Source organism: Dendropsophus ebraccatus, chromosome 10, assembly GCF_027789765.1.
Source record: "Dendropsophus ebraccatus isolate aDenEbr1 chromosome 10, aDenEbr1.pat, whole genome shotgun sequence".
NCBI lineage: Eukaryota > Metazoa > Chordata > Amphibia > Anura > Hylidae > Dendropsophus > Dendropsophus ebraccatus.
The window spans coordinates 24486477-24498710 of record NC_091463.1 but is presented as its reverse complement, the minus strand read 5'-3'; the positions used below and the strand labels follow the sequence as shown (position 1 = coordinate 24498710).

At 40.2% G+C, this 12234-nt stretch overlaps 1 protein-coding gene across 2 annotated transcripts in view; it reads left to right on the top strand.

Moving 5' to 3' along the window:
- PAPPA (pappalysin 1) overlaps positions 1–12234 on the top strand; it is a 224891-nt gene that overhangs the window by 156305 nt on the left and 56352 nt on the right. For both annotated transcript variants that reach the window (XM_069985507.1, XM_069985506.1), the window contains exons 11-13: positions 3158–3256; positions 4261–4396; positions 7594–7807. In XM_069985507.1, the coding sequence (XP_069841608.1) occupies positions 3158–3256; positions 4261–4396; positions 7594–7807 (449 nt within the window). The remainder of the gene's footprint in view (positions 1–3157; positions 3257–4260; positions 4397–7593; positions 7808–12234) is intronic.

Here is a 12234-nt window from a genome sequence, read left to right as displayed (position 1 = left end):
AAACTCTTTTGGTCTATGACTGAAAAAAACTTCCCCTCTTCTTAGCTATGACTGATAGTTTCAGTGGTCTTCAGATTAGTTTCTAAAGCTAACGTTAATATCCAGGGATACTCTCAATACAGAAAGCAAGTAGATGCCACCTGGGCATTTGTTGTGGCCGGGTACTCAAACAATGTTTTGCTGACAGCCCCATACAGAGGTCGGGGAGTGAAGCCATACTGTACCTGAGGTCTCGGTCATTCCAACTGCACAAACAAATGATAGTCAATTCCTCAGATTTTGGAAGGACTGTCCTATTCAAAGGTCAGAAAGGGGAGAGTATCCATACCTCTGGTCTCGGAGATGAAGCTTACATGAAATAGTTAAGGCTCCCAGCTCCTCTAAGCTAAGACTGATAAGCTTAGTGTTCTCCTGATTGGACGCTAGAACTATTATTCAGAGCTGAGAGGAGGAGCCATAAGACAAGAAGATGCCTCCTCTTGGGCACTTATGAACCTATACAGAGGTTGGAGAGGGGAACATAGCCATACCCGTGGTCTCGGACATGCTACTTGCATGCCAGAGAAAAACACTTTTTACAGCCCCGGGAGGTTGGATCTACATGTTAAGTACCCAGGTGTTCCCGGCCCTTCCACTCAGCTCTCAAATCAGGGGACTGCTAAAACTATCAATCATAGCTGAGAGGAGGGGCAAGGAACCTCAATACATTCCCCAGTCATGTAAGCAGCATGACCATAAGGATGGTCATTGACCTCTGTATAGGGTTGGTAGTAGTTTTGATGGAGATTATCCACCTTTCAACACCATGCCCATTCATTGGTATCTCCTCCAATATATGGCATTAAGGGGGAGTCAGAAGGCCACCAGGCACCTTAGGTTGTTAGCCAGTCCTCCCGAAATCTAATGGAGAAGCCAACCTAGATCTATGCAGCTTGCATGACTGAGACCACACATATGGTTACACTCCCTTCCCCGACCTCTGTAAAGGACCTCTGCTAAAAAGTCCACTTTATGGGTTAACCCCTAACACAGCTTTGCTTACTTGCCTACAAGAGAGGCATGCCATAGGTTTTGGAAGGCAACAGCTTCTGCATAGCTTACTCATTCACGTGTACATACCTTTCTCAGATTTAAATGGAAAGAGATGTTGTGTATGATGTATGATTCACAAATCTTACTCTCTGGATGATTTGGAACCTAAAAATTCCATTTGATGTGCTGCGTGCTTGTTAAACAAGATCTCTCGAGAGTTACGTCCACCTAAGTCTAATATCTTTTAATTGAAGTAACTTTGATTTCTAAAAGCCGCACTTGATCGCTCAGATTGTCCCCAGATAAATTATGAATAATATCCTACTATTAATGGCTACAGGTCCCTTAATAAATATTTACTTATGAAACAGGATTTCAAGCTGTTTTTATGAATTTTTTATAAACTAATGTCAAATCTCTTCTGTTCAGGTTTAGCCACACATGTATTTAAATATACGGAATATGCCAACATTAAAATTACCCTGATCAGCTTAGGAGAGACTCTCCAGATACCGTAGGCGTACATACATTATGATGCATCCACACGCCTCACTCGGCACATTTGATCTTAATCTTTTTTGAAGTTAAAGAAACACCTTAAAGGTTTCCGCTAGAGTGTTTATGATGATATCATGGATAGATTTATGTTTGGCTAAGAAATTTAATGTAATTGTAAATTTTAGCATTGAATAGAAAGTAGGGAACCAAACGTTTTGACTTAGTTTTTTATGTTGCTTCTTAGATGGATATCTAAGGAAGTCATTGGTATTTATGATCTTAAAGTGGTTGTTTCATTGAGACTATGGGGGAATTGATCAATGTTTTCACCAGAGAATAAGGAAAACCCTTATTTATTTGCCCAGCACTGTTGATTTCTGTGTAATGGTTTAAATCTTTGAGCAAATAAATTAAATAAGCAAAAATAAATGAGTCCTCAAAATTTTTTGAAAATTTTACACCAAATTCTACAAAAAAAACCCTACATAAATAATCACCACTCCCTCCCCCAATGTCTATCCTTATTCCATATTTAGACATATACCCGTCCTATTTGGAACCCCATTATGAGCCCTAACAGATGGCCACCCTGTAATACTACTTTCTTTTACAGTGGTACTTAAGAGGAAATTAGCTGCCAGGACTAGGATTCATGGTCACCCGGGCAGCCATTTTCCAAAAGGGGTTGTATCTGATGCAGTAACTATTTTTGAACAGAGAGGCAAAACTGTTCAGGTTCGTCAACTTTTTCTGAACTTGAACGCTTGGCAACCTTTTCTGAACTTGAACGTCTCCCCATGGCTGAAGAAGTTACAGCCCTAGGGAGTCCTCTAAAATGCTTATAGGCCTATGTCCTATGGCTTTATCCATGTTTTCCAGGGCTGCGCCCAACCTCTGCAGCCATCGGGAGTCAATTGCCAAGCATTCGAGTTCAGAGAACGTTGCTAAACCCGAACAGTTCCGCCTCTCCGCTCAACAACAGTAATAGCCTCTAATAAGCAAGCAGTATTTTTACATGGGTTTAGCTGTATATACCTGTTAGGCTATGTTTACCCACCATCTTTTTTTGGCCATTTGAAGGCTGCCTTTTAGGACCACCATCGTTTTGAGGCCAGATAACCGGTGTTATTTTATAATGACGGAGGTTATGTTTTAAAACACAGACGTTATTCACAATCCAAATGAGAGACTTTTTAAAAGATGTCCGTCAAATGGGCAAAAAAAAACGTGTTTTAACACAGCTTTAATATTGTATTTTTTAAACTTTAAATCTAATTCCCAGATTTTATTTTTGTATCATTTCTATCTTTTTTCACTATAAATGTGGTCAAAATGTCCCAAAAAATTCAAAAACTAGACATTTAGAAGCAGAACGGTGTTTTATCACTGCTCTAGCCTTTGATCTAGTTAGACCTATAAACCAGCATGTCAGTTTCACTAGAGACCTGACACGATGAATGTATTTTCCTTTATATTTGTGTTTTTATGTTATTCTTATACCTTTGAGATCTTGACCAAACCTTGACAAGTGTATTGGCCTTGATGTCTTACTAAACTTAACATCTTAGAAGAAAGGAAACTATTAACTGAAGACAAGCCAGTACTTACTGTAAATGTCATTTGACAGGTTTGCCAAACTAAAGTGATGAAACTGAATCCTACAGTGTCCCAGTACGCTTGGTATCCATGTAGAGCCAATCGAGATGAAACAAATTTCTGGTTAAAGGTAAGTCACCTTCATCAAATTATGTATAGGAACTTATTGGGTCGAGACTGCTGTGATAAAATATTAAAGGGGAACTTTATAGACAAGTGGTCCCCTATTAGGGATACCTCTTTATCAGCCAGGACTCTCTGTAAGGCTTTACATCTTCCATGTAATGGTACATTTATGACCACCACCTTAATAGAGTAAATTTTATGAGACAAGCCATTTAAATACACTGGGCTCTTCCTATGCTGTTGTATGCTTCCTTATGGTAATAAAAAAACAGAGGCTTACATATACTAACACTGTGTAATTGCAAACTTAAAGGAAAGGTGAAAAGGAAAAAAAGTTGTTATGTTAAAAAAAGTTTTTTATTCTAATTTTCAATTTTAATATCTAGATTTTAAAACAATCGTGAAATTTTTCAGTTTCCATTCTCACCACTAAGCCTAAAACTAAGCAGATGCTTCCCATTTTGTCTGAAGTGGTAAGAAGGAGGCTGCTGGAAAGTGAAAAGATTACAGTAAAAGATGACACAAAGGTATAGATAAATAAGTGATGTTCACAGCTCAGCCACCCCTTCCCTATGAATTCACGCCTGTAGAGGTTACAGAGCATGCCCAGACACCTTTCCCATTTATGTCAATGTGACATATAAAATTAAACACCAAGGTATAGATAAATAGGTGAAATGACCGCATAAGGTATAGATAAATAGGTGATGTTCACAGCTCAGCCTCCCCTTCCCTATGAATTGACGCCTGTAGAGGTTACAAAGCATGCCCAGACACCTTTCCCATTTATGTCAATGTAACAGCTCCTGGCCATTGTTAAATATGTCCATGGGGCTTGCTGCTAAGCTTATCACTACATGCTGGTAAATATAGCTCAGGAAAAATTAATGAGTTATTAGTTAAAATTGTAAATAGTAATATTAATCACTATAATCATAATAAAGTACAATAATAGTAGCAGCAATGTTGTATTACATTTACTCACTGTTGCGTTTTTTTCTTCAACAGGCCCACTTTTCCCAATATGTGGTTGTTGCCGCAGTTGTTGTGCATCTCGTGACAGATGGGACATCGTACAGTTACCAGAAGCCAGAAACCATCAGTGTGCATCTTATTGATGTCAAGGAAAAAATGCATGATCTTGGTAAAATCATCATATTACTTTTTTTACTTTTTGGTTCATCCAAACCTAAATTCATTGAATAGCTGCCTCACAAAGTTGGATGTAGCCCTAAGGCTGCCTGGTAAACATGGATATCGCCAAATACTGTATCCATGTTTTCCAGGACTCCCTAGGGCTGCATTCAACTTCTTAAGCCACCGTAAATCAAATGCTGCACCCCAAACTTGAGCGTGCTCGATATTTGCTTTAATGGCAAGCATTTTTATACTGTAGTTAGTAGAATGAATGCTGCTTGTGTTATTGGGGATGCAAATAACAACGCACTGATCTCTGAACAAGATATAACATTTTTATCCAAGGGCTTATGTGGAAATGTATTACAACCTCTGGCAAAAATTATGGAATCACCACGCCCATCTTATTAAAAGAAAGGATAGTGTAGTGGTCAGACGTGGTTACTACAGCTCAGCTGCCATTCACTTCAACGGAAGCTGACCTACATTAACACTTTACACAGTGAGTGAAGCCAGTTGATTACAGGCCACATTTGGCTCATGTTGACTATCAATCTCTTTCACACAAAAAAAATCTTAATAGCCTAACACACTTTTAGGCTAGGTTCACACGTTGTATGACACCGGCCGTTCTGTGACCCAGCCGTGTCACAGAATGGCCGATGTCAGTGAAGTTCATCAGTACCGGACGGATGTATGTAATTTCTGTTGAATTGGGATGCAGGGGCATTCAGGTGCGCCCGCATCCCAATTCACCATATCACACAATGGGAAGTGCGGCTGGAGCCGCACTTTCCTTTGTGTGAACTGACAGTTTTGTGCGGCCGCTATTCATTGAATAGTGGCCGCAAAAAACTGACATGTCATTTTTTCCTGCGGCCACTTGGAATCCTGGACGGAGTGTATACTATGGGGGACATTTATTAATAGGCTAAAATGCCTTTTTTAGGCGCAAATGGGCCTGATTGGCATAAAAATATTCGCAAATAGTCTATGTGGAGAGGAGAGGGGGCGTTATGGGGGGTGCGGCAGCACGCAGAGGGAGCACAGCCTCTGCGTGTGCCGCATTTATCATTTTTTGGGGGGGAAATGATAGTGAAACCTACGCCAGCTCTATTTGCATGAACGGGCTCTGTGCGCACAGGAATTATGTAGAGGCAGTGGCAGTGCGCCTCTACAAAAATCCTCTGAGTTCCAGAGCTGTGGGGACTTAATAACGCCGGACTTAATAATTGTCCCCCTATGTGTATACACTCCTGGCTTCAATGCAATGTATCTTTTCTATTAATCACAGCCATTGTTGCTATTTGCAACAACGGACGTGATTAATAGAAAAGATACGTTGTGTGAACATAGCCTCAGACTGTACTGGTATTTGTTTTAAGAATGAAAATTGCAAAGTGATTCCATAATCATTTCCTCAGTATTAAACAATTCCAAACTTTTTTCTCTACTTGATTTGCCACTATAACTGGGTTCACACTACGTATATTTCAGTCAGTATTGTGGTCCTCATATTGCAACCAAAACCAGGAGTGGATTGAAAACACAGAAAGGCTCTGTTCACACAATGTTGAAATTGAGTGGATGGCCGTCATTTAATGGCAAATATGCGCTGTTATTTTAAAAGAACGGCTGTTATATTGAAATAATGGCTGTTATTTACTGTTATATGGCGGCCATCCACTCAATTTCAACATTGTGTGAACAGAGCCTTTCTGTGTTTTTAATCCACTCCTGGTTTTGGTTGCAATATGAGGACCACAATACTGACTGAAATATACGTAGTGTGAACCCAGCAAAATAATTTACTATCCCTTGTTTGATATTTCCCTCTTTTTTTTTCCTAGTGGTAAAATGGCATTTTTTTTAAAGTGGGCATCAGTTTAGGACAGTAGTCTTTTAGGTTTGACTATATAGCATCTACTTTTCCTTTAACTGGCAGGCTTCTCTGTGTTCTCCATCTTCAGCCGTCTCCATGGTACAGTATTCATCGGTCTAGGACAAGCAGTGATAGTACAGGAAGGCAGGAGAGTGAGGGCTAACAACTGCACCATAGAGATGACTGAGCTGGAAGACAGAGAGAAAACTGCACTGGAAAAGAGAGAAGATTAAACTATAAATGTTAGAATTGGACCTTCTGCAAGGTAAGGCATCAAATTCAATTTTTTTTATATATATTTTTGAGATATGTGTAGTATAGATGGGTTGATCCAATATAATTTTTTAATATTATAATGCGCTCAATGGGGAAATTGGATGGCAGTGCCCACACCATATAGAGTAATGGCCGTAATTGATCACAATTGTCAGGTTATGTTCCCACAATCTTTTTTGGCCACTTAGAGGCCACCTATTTGAAAGGTACCATTTTGGTGCCCAAATACAGGTGTATTGCGCAAATTATGTCTTGTAATTTGTGTAATGTGTCTGTATTTTGTCACCAAGATGATGGCCGCCCAAAAAGACACCCGTAAAAAAGAAAAAAAAAGATGTTGTGGAAGCATAGCCATGAAAGTATAAACATGCTCATTATTTACCATCTGCTTTTGCAAAAAAATTGCATTTTTTTTTTTACCTTTTCATACATGGAAAATAAAAATTCTAATTCAAATCAAAATCTAAATTATGGTTGTATCTTGGTATTACTTTCCTTTGTGTTAACATAGCCTTAAAGTTAAAGTTAACGGGGTACGTCAGCAAAAAAACCCCAAAAGTTTATTTTAAATCAACAAGTGCCAGAAAGTGCCAAAGATTTTTTTTTTTTAAATCTTCCAGTACTTATCAGCTGCTGTAAGTCCTTCAGGAAGTTGTGTATTCTTTGCAGTCTGGAGAGCGAGAGAGGTTTTCTATGGGGATTTACTACTGCTCTCAACAGTTCCTGTCACAGACAGAGGTGGCAGCAGAGATCCCTGTGTCAGACTGGAAAGAATACACAGCTTCCTGCAGAGCATTCAGCAGCTGATAAATACTGGCGGACTAGAGATTTTTTAATAGAAGTAAATTACAAATCTCTGGTTCTTTCTGGTTTGGAAAGGAAAAAAAAGTTTTTGCTGGAGTACCCCTTTAAGTCCCCTCCATAGACATTTGTTAAAGTTAGGTTTGAGAAAAAATAAATAACAACTTACTAAAAATGAAAAATTAAAATATTTATTTCCAGGGATGAGCTTGTAATTTTTGCCTTTCTTTACTTACCTACGACAGGTGTTCACATTCTTAGCTGCCGGAATAATCCCTTGGTGATTCCCGTGTTGCATGATCTCAGCCAGCCGTTTTACCACAGTAAAGCCGTCCTCGTGAGCTTTTCTTCCAGTTTGGTGGCCATCTCTGGGGTGGCTCTAAGGTCCTTTCATGATTTTGACCCAATCAAAATTAGCAGCTGCCAAAGAGGAGAGATTTACAGTGCAACCGAGCAGAGGTAAGTAACTTACCAATGCATCCTTCTCTTTACTGGTCATTTATAAAAGGTTAGAGCTCTATATCAGGCTCAAAGCTGCAGACATGAGCAGAGAGAGGTTATAGAGATAAAATGATACCTGTCTCTCATGGGTGTTTGCAAAGTTATTAAATCATGTTTTGTTTCCAAGCTCATAGAGATGTTGCTGAGCAGTAGCATGCATGCCTCCCTCCCCCACCCCTCCCTGCCCTGCATGGGTAGTACACAAGGCTCAGTGCTGGACACTACACAAAAAGGGTTAGAGGAGCGAGGAGGCATGCATGCTGCAGCTCAGCACAGCCTCTATGAGACGTGAGCTTGGAAGAAAAACATGGTTTTATAACTTTGCAAATAGACATCAACTAAGAGATAGATATCGTTTGTTTTATTAACCTACTGGCCCATGTCTGCAGCTCTGAGCATAATATAGAGCTGACAGATTTCCTTTAACCAAATCCCTACATAAAATAAATCATACTATTCTAATAAAATAAATATAATAAAATAAACCCATGTCACATAAGACCCCACAGCTCAAAAAAAAAAAGGAGTAAGGTGGATATAGTTGTGTTTGTCTATGACATGGAGAGAGCACTGCGCATTACAGTTGCTCTGCAGGGTCTGTAGAGATAAGATAAGCAAGAGTGACAGCCCACTCAGCCAGTCACTGGCCATGATGCTGTCCCGTCTCAGTCGATCAGTGACAGGCTGAAATGATTGTCACTTTCGTCTCAGGAGTCCCAGCCCGCTGAGGATGGACAGCAATGCCGCCTGTGATTGGCTGAGCGGGTTATCACTCTCAAGACAAGAGTGATAACCCGCTCAACCAATCACTGGCCATGGTGCTGTCCTGTCTCAGTCAGTCAGTCAATGATTGGCTGAGCGGGCTGTCACTCTCGAGATCATCACTGTCCATGGTGCTGTTCCGTCTCAGTCAGTCAGTGATTGGCTTAGTGGGCTGTCACTCTTGGGACATGTCAGTCTGTAGGACCATCTAGGGAGAGAGTAGGGAGAGAAATGCTCAGCTGCGTGCGTCTCCCTGTGAGCACCCAGACCCCAACATATCAACACTTTAGGTCTCTCTGACATACTATAGATTTTTTTAAGTGACAGGAACACTTTCCACCCCCTTCTAGGCAGGGTTCTCTGCATGATTTGCTACACACTTGACCTCACCCTGTTCCCTCACTTGATACAAGTCACCCTCTATAAATCTTATGCCTCTATTTTTATATATATATATATTTACATGCCATTCTTTTTGTGAGTATAAATACTGGTATAGAGAGAAGAGATAGACGCAGTGTTATTTTCTCCTTTTATGTTTGTTATTGTGTCGCAATAAAATATAACTTTTGCTACACGATTGTGAAATATCTGCTCAACACGCATATCTTGTAAAATCAGCGTTGTAACAAGAGTGAATTCCATTCATGATGATACGACTTTCCTAATGAATTACAGGGTTGTTGTTGGTGGCTTGCCATACTTCTCGGTTGTAGGCCCTTTTTATTAACTTTATAAGCATGCATATCAATGTTGACGCTGTGTTCTGTACTTTGTTTCTTAAAAATGTACATATGGCCTGTCCTCAGAAAACAATTTCCTCAATGAAAATTCATCCAAGTCCTTGGCAGTTTTTCAGGGAACGGAGTCAGATCTCACAGTCACTACGGCTCCCTTTCATACCAGACAAGTACAATATTATGTTTGGAATTTCACGGGTTAAAAGTTAAAATTTGGATGTAAACTAGTCAAGTAGGTCTTAAAATGTTAATATCCCTGTATGAACGGGATATGTAAAGTGGTTCTGTGGTTTCAAGAAAAGCTCTCACACTTATTGATCGGCATTATGTTAAAATGTGGTCCCTACTCAACGTGCCGGGAGCTGAAGGATGGGGGGGGGGGTATTGCTATGTTTTATGGCACTTGTCTAAGGAAAGGATACATCCATAATTCTCGTTAGCTCTCTAAACACCAGTCCATTGTAACTTGTTATATAAACCAACATATGGACAATCCATATGTGAATATACCTCCTCCCCCATTTCAAAGAAGCTGCAACCGAGAGCTCCTATAGGACTCCTCTGCCAAGTAGACAACTTTGGTCAAATTGTTTAAAGAATCTAGTTCACGTTCGATAAATCAGTCTGATTTAGGGGCGGGTGGGTTACTGTAACTGTAGGTCAGGCTTTGGTCATAGCAGTAACAATCTGCTGCATGAATCACTTGCCCAAAATGGCTTCAGGTGCTCAGATGGTTATGGTTCTGTCCAGTCCTTTGATTGGTCAGTTGCACTGACTTCATGCCAGGCCTGGCAGAGAAGAGAGGAAGCCTGGCAGAGGTTGGTTTTACATATATTTCACATTGGGAACCTTTTCTAAGACCTGGAACATTTCTGGGGCTACAATCATTATGTGTTATAGTCTTAAGAAGCACAGGATTATTTCCCTATAATAAATACACGCATATACACTAAGGGTATGTTCACACTGAGCAAATGGGACAGAATGCCACGGCGGAATCCTGCCTGCTTCAGTGTTAATTCTTTGAGCGGAGAGCGGAGACGTGCGAGCCCTCTCGTAAAAATGCTGCAGCAGGCGGGATTCCGCAGCAGAGAGTTCCGCCGCGGAATTCCGCCCCATTTGCTCAGTGTGAACATAGCCTAAATCAAGTTCCATAGGTAGACAATTATCCTATTATTAAGATACTGGTAAAGGGAAGAGGTATATGAAGTATAAAACATGAATGGGACGGTGACATGTTAACAGGAAATTCAGGCCCCCGTTCCCAGAGGTTGGATCCCCCCAACAGTCAGATAGCTATTTGATAGAGGATATCTTCGCTAGTTAGAATACCCCTTTAAGAAACTAATATAAAGCATACAAACCCCATGCAGATGGATTCCTGGTAAGTTCCTAACCTTTAAAACCTTTAATAGCCGAAACATTTACTAAACAGACCATCATTTATTTATTTTTTTATGTGTTTTCCATTCTAAAAGTAAGTCAGGTTTTAGTTTTGTCGTGAAAAACCTGCTGGATTTACAAAGAGCAATAATTAAAAAATCTGTCGGTTTGGGTATCAGGGCCCCGGGGAACAAAGAGACTCAAGACAAGTGGGCCCTATGGCTTACACCCCCCACGCTGTCCCTACCTACTTGCAGTGCAGGTCCTAACTGACCATCCGCAAATGGGCATCAGTCCCTGCACTCAAATAAGTAAAAAACAGACAAACAAAATGCAGAACACAAAATAAGTAGTACAAATGGGCCAAGGAGAATACCAAACAAGCTAGGGTCGAAAGCCAGCGAGAGTAACAGAAAGGGCAAACAAGGTACAATGACAGTAGACAAGGCAAAGTCACAAAGACACACAGAAGGACAGGACCAAGAAGGCAGCAAGGAATAGGACCAAACAAATGGAGGACGAAAGCCAGAGATGCAATAAGGTAAAGAGAGAACCAAAAGCCAGAGATAGTAGCAAGCTGAACTAAACACAAAGCAAGGAACACTGAGGACTAAGCGAGGCACACTGAGGACTAAGCAAGGCACACTAAGGACTAAGGACCCTATTACACTAACAGGTTATCTTTCAGATGGATTTGAAAAGACCTGTTCTCTGTTTATAGTCCATTCCTGGCTTTGTATAAAAATTTTTCCAAAAAACAGACAAACCAGTCACTTCGTCTGAAATCTCGGCAAGTTGGTGTGTCGTGGGTGTGTCATGGGTCCTTTAAAACCCGCCACCAAAACCGTCAAATTTACTAAGCAAACCGTCATTTTTTAATGGGTTTTCAATTTAAATATCAACCACTTCCAGTGTGGTTGGATGGTGAGGTTTTAGTATTATCCTATTAAAAACGCGGGGAAAAAACAGACACAACCAACGTAACGTCTTATAATTCATGGATTGTTAGTAAATGAGGCTCAAGTATGAAAGCACTAATACTGCCAATTTTAGAGAAGCAATATAGTACCCAAGAGTTGCCTCTTTTTGTGACATTCCAGAAGATTTTTCTTTTCTTTTCTTTTTTTTATGAACTAGTGGCAGAAAGTTTTACAGATTTGTAAATGACCTCTATTTAAAAGAAAAAAATCAAGATTTTCATGACTTAGCTTCTGTATACCTTGGACAATGTTGGAAACAGTCCAGAGCAGTAACAAGCCTCATTCACTCTCGAGAGTTCCTTACATGAACAGAGGAGGCAACAGTGAGCACTGTTTTAGATTAGAAAAAAGATACACAACTCCCTCTAGGACATTCAGCAGCTGAAATTATTGTACAATTAACCTGTATACTTTTTGCCACAAGTCATTTGAAAAGGGGAATACCCCTTTAATGTTGCATCAACCACCCACACGAGTGACGGCATTGGCCACTAATAGAAGAGGCATGGTACACATAGAT